Here is a 12,537-nt window from a genome sequence, read left to right on the forward strand (position 1 = left end):
CACTGTAAAGCTTTATTCTTTCAGCTGACTCCTTTTAGCTTCTTGGATGCTAAATATTTTGGCTGCCCTCAAGTGTTGTGTATCATCCCCCACGTGAATGTTAAGCGTAAGTACATAGCTGCAAGCTCTCCAGTGGTTCCTCAGCTGGAGGATACAGAGGCAGATATATGGAACTGCAGATCTGGAACTCATAAAGGCCATGCCTCATCCCATGAGCTCCTTTACTGGTTGTATCATCATACAGCTTTTGAGGATAAACAGGCAATATCTCTGCATGTCCCAGTGTGGGATTGACAGGGCCTATCTGAAGTTTCCCTGCCCATGTCACCTCTGTGATCTTTCTCAGATCTTGCAGCTGGGGATGTTTATAGAACTAAATTGGTGGATTGTGCTGAACTCTGGGGGCTGTTGACTTTGTTCCTGCCAAAGAGTCAAGCTCTGTGGGTGACAAGAGCTACCCACCCTGGGGTGCAGGTCTAGATGAGATGAAGGGAAACTGGGAGGGAAATGTGGGTCAGGCTGGAAGATTCACTGGTAATTTGATCTTTAGACAATCTCTCGCTACCATTCCCCAAATCATCAGAAGCACGACTGATGCCTCAAGCGGCCACCTAAAAAGAGAGACTAGACAAAAAAAAGGGAGTAAAGGTAGGTATTTATTTGAAGGGCTTTCAAAGGCACACCCTGGGCAGGCCAAAAGCTACACCCAAGATGGACCCAGAGTCACGAGTTCTTCACACTTTTATAAGTTTGGTTCATTTGCATATCAGGGTTAATTCTCCAATTAAAGCTTCAGTTAATGATGTAATTTCTCCAATCTTACTCCCTTCTAAAGATGTTCGTTTACACAGTTTGGGCCTCGGACAATCTGGGTGTCCTTGGAGAGGCTTTGTTATGTCTGCCTAGCATGAGAGAACATCAGTTAACAGGCTACAAGACACTTCAGAGTTACACTAAGCAATACAGGCTTTGAAAATATGAAAGTTAAAACCTAAGGCATCCCAACCTCTGTTCTTTCTGCTCAGAACTGCAATACTGAGTGTATAAGCCCCAGTTCTTTACAAGTGTGAGTGGGAAACAGCTGCTACTATAACATTACTAAACATGGGCTATTAAAACTCACCTCTTTGATTAGTCCTTGAGATTTGGAAAAATTAATTGACCAGTAGTATCACAAAAGCCCGAGTGCTCTAACTGCATTTTTTTTATTATATTCTTTTTCTTAAATGGCTGTCTTTAAAAAACTGAAATTGACAGATGGAGAAAACTTGAACATTTGCAGCTTTCTTATATGCCCGGGTCAGGAAGGTAAACTGTCCTGGAGAAGAAGTCATCATATATTTCTATTCTTTTGTGCACAAGAGGTTTTATTATATTTGCATCCAAGATGAAACTTTTTATCTTGCAGTGACATTAGAAGAATTGGAGTTGCACTCATTGGACACCAGAGACGAATAGTCAGCAGTTTACAGACTTTGCGGTTACACATGATGCACATACAGGAGAAAGGATTTCATGTATGAAAGTAATAGAAGCAACTGTGTTTTGTGCCTCAGCATTTCTAAAATGGAAAAATATTCTCATTCTTCCCTCCTGCTCTTCCCAACTTCAAGAACTGCAGTCTCCAGTTCAGACTATAGAAGTACTTCCATGTTAATGCTTCCAAACCGGAATTTTTAATCACACTGCACAACAGCTCCTCCACCAGTTCTCTGCCAATAAAATCCCGGCCTACTGCAAGACTCTTGCTACACATGATGAATAACTCAGCATGGATGTGTAACTTTGTATAACAGTATTTGGGAAACTTTCATGGACTTACTTGAAAGTAGTAATCTATTTGGCCTGGTGTGGCTTCTTTATCGATGTATTTAGAATTTGCTGGTAGATCAAAAAGTATTTGACTTCTTTCATGTTCTGTGACCATGTAACTTCCAACACCAAATGTGCAATCAAAAAGAAGTTTAACATAAATATTTATTTTATCTCTTAATTAAATCCGAATGTATGGGTCTTATTATTATATTACTTTATAATAGTTTGAATGCTGGTTAGCTGGTGCCTCAAAACATTAGTATTGTTTGCAGAAACGACTGATGATTTTATGTAGCGAGTTTTCATTGTGTGAATAATTGGAAGCATAGTGAGAGTCATCTGTTTGAAATCTTAAGGAAGGTTCTTGATTTTCAATTACTTTAGCACTCGACACTTTTTATGCTTTAAAGTTTAGATTAGGTTGGAAAACTTGTTTATCCTTGGGATTCCTCACCATCCTAGAATTTTTTTTTTTTTTTTATGTGATACTCAGCATTCGCTTCTACTACTGGAAAACTGGTTGTAGCATTTCCACGACCACATGTAAAACACGGTTGTCAGCTCTGCTGTGGACACAAAGATTTCAGAAAAGCTTTCTGTTTCAAGAATGCAGGTCTGTGCTGTTGGATAGGGGATCACCTCTAGCAGCAGCAGCAGCAGACCTCAGAGGGCCAGCCATGAGTGGGGTGGTGGGATTATTCCCGTGGGAGCAGGCCGGCCATATCCTCCTCCGGCCAAGGGCAGCGGTACAGCCCCACTGCTGCTGGAAATTACAGGCTGCAGGATTCAGTGACCTTGCACAAAGGCAGAAAAGGAGAAGCAGGACAGCAGTGTGGTAACATGTTGCCTTGAGTCTACTTCTAACTGCTTTTAGAAGTAAAGAGCAGACTCTGCTGTAATGGAGCTCTGGTCATTCCAGGCCAGATCTTCACTTAGTACAGATCTCTAAAGGACATCCGAGATATTACCTTTAGAGCCCTTCAACAGCCATATTTACATGCAAGAAAACGTCAGCAAAGGCCTAACATAGTATTTGTACCTCTCAAAGACTTCCAGCTTCCATGTTTTATTCAGACAACTGACACAGACGTGCTGGGCTACATTTCCAAACGTTTGCATGGGATATGCGCTCCTGGGAGCAGGGGCAGGAGCGCATGGCTGCGTGCTGTGGGAACCCAAGGCACATCTACAATGCATGTCACACGTAACCCTGTGCAGATGCTTCTGTTCATTTCTGTGTCGTACGGAGGGTAGTTCTGAGTTCCGTGGCATTCCAATATACTCAAGCATTACAACTCTTCTGTTAAAACGTGCATTTGGGTAATTAGTATAATCTGTGTGTATATCAAAATGGACTAACTACTTTGTGTAATCATAATGGTATTTACTGCTTAATTTACAGCTGGTAAATCACAGTGTATTTCCTAAGTCTTGGAAAAGGCTGCCATTGTCGATCAGTGACAAAGAATGAAAATCAGAAAGCAACTCAGAAAATATGATGCTTCCGACCAGATCACAGAGTAAGACACACGAGGCCTGATTCACTGTTGTCATTTTATGTTGGAATAGTTGCATTAATTTAGGTGAGATAACAGCAGTGCACGAAGTAAATTTTTCTTTCTTTCATTAAATTAAAAATAAAAAAGGGCAGTTTTAACTGAGGAGCAGGTTTTCTAAAGATCAGGAGTCAGTGGTGTTCTACAATGCCAATTTGATGAGCTTGTTTAAAGAAGGGCAGCTCCAGTCCTATTGTAGCTCCAAAGGTAATTTTGCCAGCATGAGGAGTCCCACTGAACTCATCAGCACAGGAGTTTTGCAGGATCACAGCCCTTCAGTGGGGAAAAAAAGTGTTTGTTCTTTTCTGTGACTGTCACTTGAAAAATTCGGCCCGAATTCCACATCTGAATAGTTTTTTAGTAGAGGTGCTCTTACAGAAAGAAAACCATACTTACCTAAAGCCTTTCTAAAGATACTAACACACCACAGAATAATTTAAAAGTTGATTTTGCTTCATTATTTTATTATCCATTTTGCCTATCGTTGCTTCCATGGCCAACAACAGGATATCTGTGGAAGGAGCCTTTCTCACAATTAAATACATTACTGAGGAGGTATGAGTCTGTTATTTGTTAGTGGGATTTCAAAATCATCCATAACTGACCCTGTATGTGCACTTTTAGATTGTCTTTTGTCAGTTTTTTCGTTCCTGGTAGTGAGGGTGCAGAATTGACATTGTTCCATGTACACAATCTGGATATATTTCATGAAAATTAATTTCTAAATTTATCACACTACTGAAAATATTTTTTCAATAGAAAAAAATATAACAAAATTAAAACATTTACTAATCAGATATATTTTTTATATAAATAAGACTTTGGGTAACCAGAAAGAAAAGAACAAGGGATTCTTTGAGTGAGGGCATTTGTTAATAACATTGTAAATCCAGGATTTTGTGGGGGTTTTTTTCAGTTGTTGTTGTGGTGCAGTATGTCACTTTTCTAATAGTTATCTTGATCAAATTTACATTTTCCCCATTTTGGGAATATTTTATTTGCTCTTGTGATGATTCCAAGTCTATTCTTGTTTTAGTTTGGAGTTTTTTCATAGTTTTTTAATTTTAAAAAAAAAGAAACAAACTGAACAAGTGTTATTTTTCAAATGTGATCTTTATTCTGTACAGGCCACAAATGTATATGTGAAATTAGAGTAACTTTCTTTGTAACACAAAGTTCTTTCTTTGGAGAAAATGAACTCTAAATATCCTGCACATTGTAGTCTGCAGCTGGAGTTTAAATTTGATAAGCAAATTTAGCAAGGCTGTTATTGAGAACGTGGCCCACATTACAGAGTGCTTTATGACTAAAAGTACTCATTGAAAGTTCACAAAATAAAGTGTGTGCGATATGCAAGCAACAAAAAAGAAGGTGTTAAAATGTGGATGTCATAAAGAAATAATTATTACCTGTTTCTCTGCATTCAGCGATAGCTCATCCATTCAGGCATCTGTGCTTGGTCAGATGAATCTCATGCCTTGCTTGTATCCAGTCCTTATTCTGAACCTGTGAAAAGAGAGGGTCTTGTTCATAACATTCATGGTGTTAAAACTGAACAAGTCACAGCAGAAGGTTTAGTAGAATTTACTCATGAGGTGTTTGCACATTGGAATTTACTGAGAAACAATGGGATGCCATGAGGTGAAAGGAAGAGCACTGAGCTATGTCATTTAAATTTTTCTCAAACAAAATTTACCCTTTTTGTTTCCCATGAACTTAAATCCAGTGTGTCCAATAAAAGCTTAGACACATGCCATGCTTCAGGACACCAGCCAGCATAAAGCAATCCTTTAACAGGAAATAGTGCACTCAACAATAAATTCAAATAAATTAGTTATTCTGGCCAAACCTGCTGTGTCCAATATTGAATTAGGTATTACCTGGATTATTCTGACACAGAACTCATAGACTGCAGTACTTTGATTTTTACATCATTTAAGACTGACTATCCATTTGCCATTTTTTATATGATGAGCCTAACACAGGGCTTCATTAATTTCTTTTTCGATGCAGATTCCTACGGGATCCAAAGATGGGTCGTAAGTAACAAAGAGACCCCCTTTATCCAGAGTCAGCTGAGATTTACCATGAGGAATAGCTGGGACTGTGGAGGTGCCTAGTGAGACTGCATCACCCATAGCAATTTCCATGTCAGAATGACCCCATGGGACCACATCAGCCACCAAGGTAAAGCAGCACAGAACATACTTGACCTTGTATTGAAGAGCAGTTCCTCATTTTCATCTGGCCCTGTTGCAAACTGCAGCATTTATTGAACTGTTTTACCTCAGCTGATGGAATGGTTCTATGGGACACATTCTGGCAGCTCAGAATTTCTCTTATGAACACAGGGTATCTGTAACTACCCTGTCATGGGCTCACTCTGTCTTGGAATATTCCTTCGGAGAGCGGAAGGCAGGACTTGCCTCTACTCCAGTCCAACTTTCTTTAGCTAAAATCATAACAGAAAGTCTGTCTTCCATTGCATCTTCCAGGAAAAGTACTGAAAATAGAGACACTTGTGGCATTTGCACATGGTTGAAGAACTCTGTATTTCGTTAAATAGTTTTCTTCCAGAATACCCTTGTTCACCAACTGTGATGGATCTTTCCTGAATAAATGGCAAAGATAGTTTCTTTTTTATAATAGTACTACAATTATTTTTGGAGAGTGAGGGAAAGATGTGTTGGGCTTGGCTAACTCTTACTAGGACAATGATCTTGAAATCTCCTGGGGAGACAAATGAATCAGCACTGAAAAGGGAAAAAAAAAAAATCCCTAAAGCCTACAATGAGGTAAAAAGGGAAGAACTGTCCATACTGTGCCAAGGAGCTCTAACAAAAACCCAAAAGAGTTGCATAAGACAGTGCCAAGTACTTCCAGCTCACACAACTCTTCTACCATCATATCCTGTATTTAGCAGTGCACACTGCTCATCCCTGAGTGTTGTATATAATTCCTCAGATTATGGACCAGGGTATGTTGAACATGTTGTGGTTATAAAATATTTGTCAATATGTACATAAAGAATTGTAAATAGAATGTATATCCTAATATCAGATTTTTCAAACCCACAGAATCAATTACCTGTTACCAACAACACTAATGGGGTTTATTTGTTTCATTGGCTTTTAAAATTTTTAGTGGCATGCACTCTGTGTGTGTATAGTTCTTCCCAAGCTTCCTTGGCTTGTTAGCTGGAAAGGGACAGCCTCTCTTCTCCTCCACTGGTAGAAAAAACATTTTCAAACTGGCTCAGAGAAAGCTGCCTGCTCACCCTTCTGCTGCCACCTCACCCAACCCGATTCTCTTCCATTCAGCTAATTACTGTAGAAATTAGTGATCCCAAAGGAGAAGCAAGGTGTCCATGAGCCAGCAGAACTAGGAAGATATAGTTCAGAACTAGGAAGATATAGAGCTTGAGTTCCTCTGCTGAAATCACCAAAGATGTTTACAGAGTATAAAAATTATTTTCTTTTAAATAGCCATTTATTCCCACCACTTAGGTGGTGAAAATGAGGGAAATTTTCAAGGGAGTATGAGTAAGGATATGCCAACCTATAGTATAAAAAGATACGCTGAATTTTAGAAGGGAAAAACAACAAAAATGGTTGATGAAAAACCCAAGGTTAAAAAATGGGTTCAAGTTATATTTCCATATTTTATATGTGAAATAATGTAACACCAGTTCAGTGAAATCTATTTGTGTGTATGTTTCTTTAAATATCCTACATGAGTATATCTTACTTTCCTTTCCTGCAAGAGATTTCCCAAGTACCTATCTCTTCCAGAAAGGTTTAGCATATTATCTGATATTTCCATACCTGAATAATTAAACTGGAATAAAAAACGCAAGTTCTGACAGTGAAGATATTGGGGGGGGGGAACAGAATTAAAACGATCTGTCTCAAAGCAATTTAAAGTTTTCACATCTGTTTTACTTTTTCCTGTCCAAAATTTTTACCTGTCTCTAACTGAGGACTTCTAACTAGGTCTGCACACAGTGCTATATCAGAAACTCCTGAATCTGTAAATAGTTATGTGTTTGTGCAACTTAATTCATATAAAAAGGCTGATTTGAATTTATACAAGAGTAGAGTTAGGCACAATCAAAAATCAAAATCCCTATAAAATATTTGTAAGACAGCATGAGATAATGTATTTTGCCTTATTATACTAACACCTCTTCATTTCTGACAATTCAGTGAAGAGCTGTTCAGCAGCAGCATGTATATTGTGTGGTAGGTAATCCAAAACCCTGAGACTGAAAACCCACAAATCAAAGAGAAATCCAGATCTCTGCATTCTGAACTATGGGACGTCAATGGACTCTGGAGAAAGTAATCTTGAGTCTAGAATCTGGAAAATCAGGTTTGGGAGAAATCTGCTTTGGAACCCAAATATTCATTTCTGGTTGTGGATGATGAAAAAGTGCCCACTGAAACAGTCTAGGGACTATTTTCATAGTATCATCACCACATAATGCTCTGAGTGATAGGAAGAAAAAAAAAAATCTATTTTCTGATCTTTCAGGATCCAGCCTAGGACAGAAAAACAGATATAGTTGTCATAATTTATATTAGAATGTCCAGCAGACAGAACTTTGAATGACTGATTGTTCTTACAGCTACATACTGACTTTCTTGAGAGGAACCTAAATAAACAGTAAAAAGTAGAACTCTCCAGTTAATATTGGCTTAGAAACCAAGTTTTCAGTTTTCTCTCATTCAGACTGAGCTTTAACTGAATATTAAGAGGCAAAATGGAAATGCATAATAGGATTATTTTTTTTTTCTTTAAGAAGCTGGGTGCTCTGAGCTGTGTAACTTACCATCACAGTCTCTTTGTGTACAATAGGATTAGCTGAAAAAGACAAAATGCAGCCAGTGTTCCAAATCTGTAGATAATTTTAGTCACTAAATGTCAACTTGGGAAGTTCCATTTTTCTCTTGGGAAAGTTCTGCTCTAAAACACCCGGTATTTCCAAAGCCTGCTGAATGATTTTAACAAATATCTTGATTAATTCCTGGGACAGTGACGTGACTGTGAGGAATTAAAGGTTTCTGTGTCAATAGGCAATAGTCTTGCTGTGATCTAAATTCGTGAGAGTTTGTTACTGACTTCCATGGCAGTGGGACGAAGCCCAGTGTCCATATATTCTGTAGGTAGGCGCCAGCTCTGCAAACAGACTCTCCTTTCCTGCACCCCCCTACTGTCATGGTTAATTTGTTGCTAGAGAACCAGCACTTACTAGGACACAGCTGTCTTGCATTCAAATGGATTGCTAAAACTTTTGCTGGTTTTAATGTTTCTGTTGAAGCATTTCAGGTTGAGAGGTAGGTTGGTCCCTCAGGGCATGATCCAAAGTCAGTTGTATCCATAAAAAGAGGTCAATTGACTGAAAAAGGTTTTGAATCAAAGGTTTCTACAGATTTGTGTGGAACAGATGGCCTCATTTAATGGGGAGAAGAGAGTGCACTGAGCCTAAAAGACAAGGCTGCTACCTCAGGGATGTGATCAGATAGGCTGTGGTCACCTTCACCATGGAAAAGATAAACTGCAAGGTACAAAAGTTGGGTGCTGCTATGTTTGTTGTTTTCTCTGGAATGGGTGGTCAACTCTGACTTTGGAATTAGTAACCTAAATGACCTACACATCTAATAGTGTATCTAGCAGAAATGATCTGGGTTTGTGGGGTTTTTTTCCCCAGATAATTACCCAAACTTCTAGATTTAAATTCAGAATGAAACCACCATCCCCATCAAACAAACAGAACCTACAAAACAAATAGGACTTTTCTATCTTTTTTATTTCCTAAACATAAACCGTGATGCAATATGATCTCCCTTTAATAATACAAGTTCTGGCTGATCATTTGCCTCTTCGAACAAGCTCTTTCATACTCCTGGTGCACTGCAGTCCCAGTCTTGAGATCTGCCAGTTAATGAATGGCACAATAGCAAATAAAATAACAAATGCCCTCTTAGTGGTTCCATTTATTGGATTATTTCATTAATTCCCTATCTGAAGAAAACCATCCTACTCCAAGATTCCTAATAAGGAAACCTGTAAGCATTTTGCAGCTTAATGGCCATGATTCCCTATCTCCCCAAGAAACAGTTAGCTTTGGATTGGCAGTGTAGCATTTTTACTACCATTTCTTCTGCAGCAATTTCCTCTCCCAACTTTTCTAAGTAGGGTTGAGAGGTCTATTTCACACTAAAAGTGGGAAAAGTTGTTTCTTTGTTAACTCTGGTGGTGGGATTCAGTGTTTGTTGCTCTTACCTAGAGCCTTCCATCTGCTTCTGTTGAGGCCAATATCAACGTTCTCTGGTGATATCAGTTACATCACCCACAGCAGTGCCGTGACTGAAAACCCAGAGACATAAAAAGGGCTCATTCTTCTCTGGTGTGGTATAAATCCTATTGACTTTGGGAACTTCTCTGCACTTCTCAGGATTGCACCTTCAGTTTAGCAAGGAAAAAAAAATCTTCAAAAGATCATGTGAAACCCTGTTTACTGAAAGGCAATAGTTTATTTTCTAGCAAAGCAACATTCATTGATCTAGTTGGAATTAACAGTTTTAAGTTTGTCATCACTTTAAAAAAAAAAACAACAAACCATTTTGACTTTCAGAAAAAAAAATACAAAAAGAATATTTTACTACCTTCCAAACACTAGCTTTGATTTACTTTTGGAAGATAACGTGGTTGATGTGTTTTCTCAGGATAGCCTCTATCTATTTCTGTGTGTTGGTTTTAAATGTATCTGAATTAAAAGGGGTTTTAATCTCTGTCTCTTCTGTGAAATTAGATTGTACAAAACTAAATATGACTGCTCTTCATAGTTTGCTGTTCTAGCATAGCCATAAAATGTATCAATGTATGTGTATATACGAATAAATATTTGATGACGGACACTTTAGATTATATATTTAAGCAGCCATGTCAAAACTTCAAAGGTAGATGGCTTCAAAGCAATGGTGTACTCATAATACTTGCAAGTTATTTTACAAAATCAAACCATGGCCTCAGCACAGATCTCATATCCTTACCAGTAGTCTGAAACCCACCTTTTCTTTCAAGACCCTTGCTAAGGTTTGTTTTGCCATTGCTTCTTTAACCAAGACACATTTGAATAATGACAACTACCTCTGGCTCAGTCTTCAGCACTCATCTCCCAGCAAAGCAGCCCTGGTGCTGCAGTACCAGAGGCTCTGGGTAACTCCTCCATCAATCTGAACTCGTGTGGCACTGAACTGCTCGTTCTGGGAGACTGAACATTGCACAGCCAGTGTCGATGCTTCCCCCTGGGACTGCCTCACTCTTCAAAATTACCTTTCTTCACCTAATCTATCTCCCATACACGTCCCACTGCATTTTCTTCTTGCCTGTTTATAACAGTACTGTAGGAATACCCATGGAATAAAAAGCTTACCCTACTGATTTGCAGTCCCAAGGGGAATTTACATTAGACGTGAAGTTGTTATTATTTACTGAAAAGTGGTGTTATCTTCTTTTCTTTATTATTATGATTCTATTCCTACGATGCTATGATGTTTCATGTAAATTTTCATGTGCTGGCATGCCTACAAGTTAATAGTGTAATAGAATGCTCAGCTCTCAACATTAGAGTGTTTTTAAGGTGAATTGCATCACATATGCCATCTCTTTGCGGAAAGAATATGGGGTTTGGCAAAACTACCTGCTGAGCAACATAATGAGATTTTTGTACAAAGTACAAGTTATTGATTATTATTGTATTTTATTTTTCTATGATTTCCTAAGAGGCATTATCAGGTCTTACAGATGGGGTAAGCCTGTTTATTAAGATATTTATTAGCAAATAAAAGTTACAGTACTGGTGGTTATTTTTGAGTTAATGGTGTTTGTTTGGCCTTAAGGTACTAATATGATGATCCACAGTGAAGCCTGTCATACATGATCATGCAAAAAAAAAAAAACCCAGCTGCTTAACACAGGGCAGTGTACTAATAAAGATGGACCAGCAATATGCTCCAACACTTGAGATGCTTCAGGGTGGTGGTGTTTTTTTCAGCTAAAACATGCTCTTCTGTGCTTATCACCGAGCATTTATGCTCAAAAAGCACACACAGTTCACAGCATCAGGGAAAAAACTGTGCACATTAAAAGTTGCAAACAGCAGTGCTCTCTCCTTCTTGGGAAACACTGTGAATCTGAATTTTAAATGGCTTTTAATGCGCTATTAAGATTCTGCAGTTCTGTTCATCTTCCTCATGGTGATTCACTGAGCCATGCAACTCCTCCTCAAGTGTTTGTCAAAGCTTTCACTGACAAAAGCAGTTTTAAAACTGATCATATTATGTAAATAATGCCAAGGCAATGTACCACAATTCACAAAGAAGTGAATGCCGTATACAATAACCAGACCCTGCCTCAAAAAGCTTAAAGTTACAATGAGCCTTTCATTGCATAAAATCACACGCATGCAATGCAAAGCTGAACAGAGGTAGCTGTAATTAACAGGAAATGAATGTCAGATGCCCAGAATCCATTACATTCTGCTTATTTTACATGGGTAGAGCTTTCTCACCAAGGACCGTCAGGTTTAACACAGTGTATATAATGAAGAATGAGTATTTCATTTTAGACTGGTTGCAGAAATGTCTTTGCCTTTCTGTGCTCTCCACTGAATTCAGAACTGCTCCTTAGATACACCCTCCTCTACCATACATATACCTCACTACCTGATTAGCTTTTAGAAAGTGCTTCATCACAGAGTTTCACGGTGGGATTTATGCTCCCTGCCTTTTCTTTTAGTGGCTCATAATGCCACTACAAGGGAATCTCATCCTTCAGTCGGAACCTTCCTGATACAGGAAATACGAAATCACAACTGCAATTTACTTCAAACCTTTAATAATAATGAAAGCAGCAATAAGAATTAGAAAGCCAAACAGTAGAAAAAAATATTTGTAGTATTGTTGAGCTTTGAAGATCAATGCAAAGTGCATTATAACTGAGAGCTCCTGACGATATTTTTAACAAAAAGAACTGTCCACTATCACACAGTTGTTTCCTCTGCTCTCCCTCCTCTTCCCGGGGCAGAAGTTGAGGCTGTAGTTTAAAAGCTGCATTCAACCTACATGAAACTAGATTGGAGTTTTTCAGCATGAAGGGATGG

The 12,537-nt window shown here is 38.5% G+C and overlaps 1 protein-coding gene across 1 annotated transcript in view; it reads left to right on the plus strand.

The window, feature by feature from the left end:
- Positions 1 to 11,242, plus strand: part of LOC121673380 (ephrin type-A receptor 6) — a gene marked incomplete at its 5' end in the record, with an annotated part of 112,048 nt that extends 100,806 nt beyond the window's left edge. Inside the window, one exon of the mRNA XM_042046647.1 lies at positions 1,409 to 11,242. Coding sequence (XP_041902581.1) covers positions 1,409 to 1,523 — 115 coding nt within the window. The remainder of the gene's footprint in view (positions 1 to 1,408) is intronic.
- Between the last annotated feature and the right edge of the window lie 1,295 nt (positions 11,243 to 12,537).

Source organism: Corvus kubaryi, unplaced genomic scaffold (assembly GCF_017639235.1).
Source record: "Corvus kubaryi isolate FWS band 111438036 unplaced genomic scaffold, C.kubaryi_AGA036_p1.0 65374, whole genome shotgun sequence".
Lineage (NCBI taxonomy): Eukaryota > Metazoa > Chordata > Aves > Passeriformes > Corvidae > Corvus > Corvus kubaryi.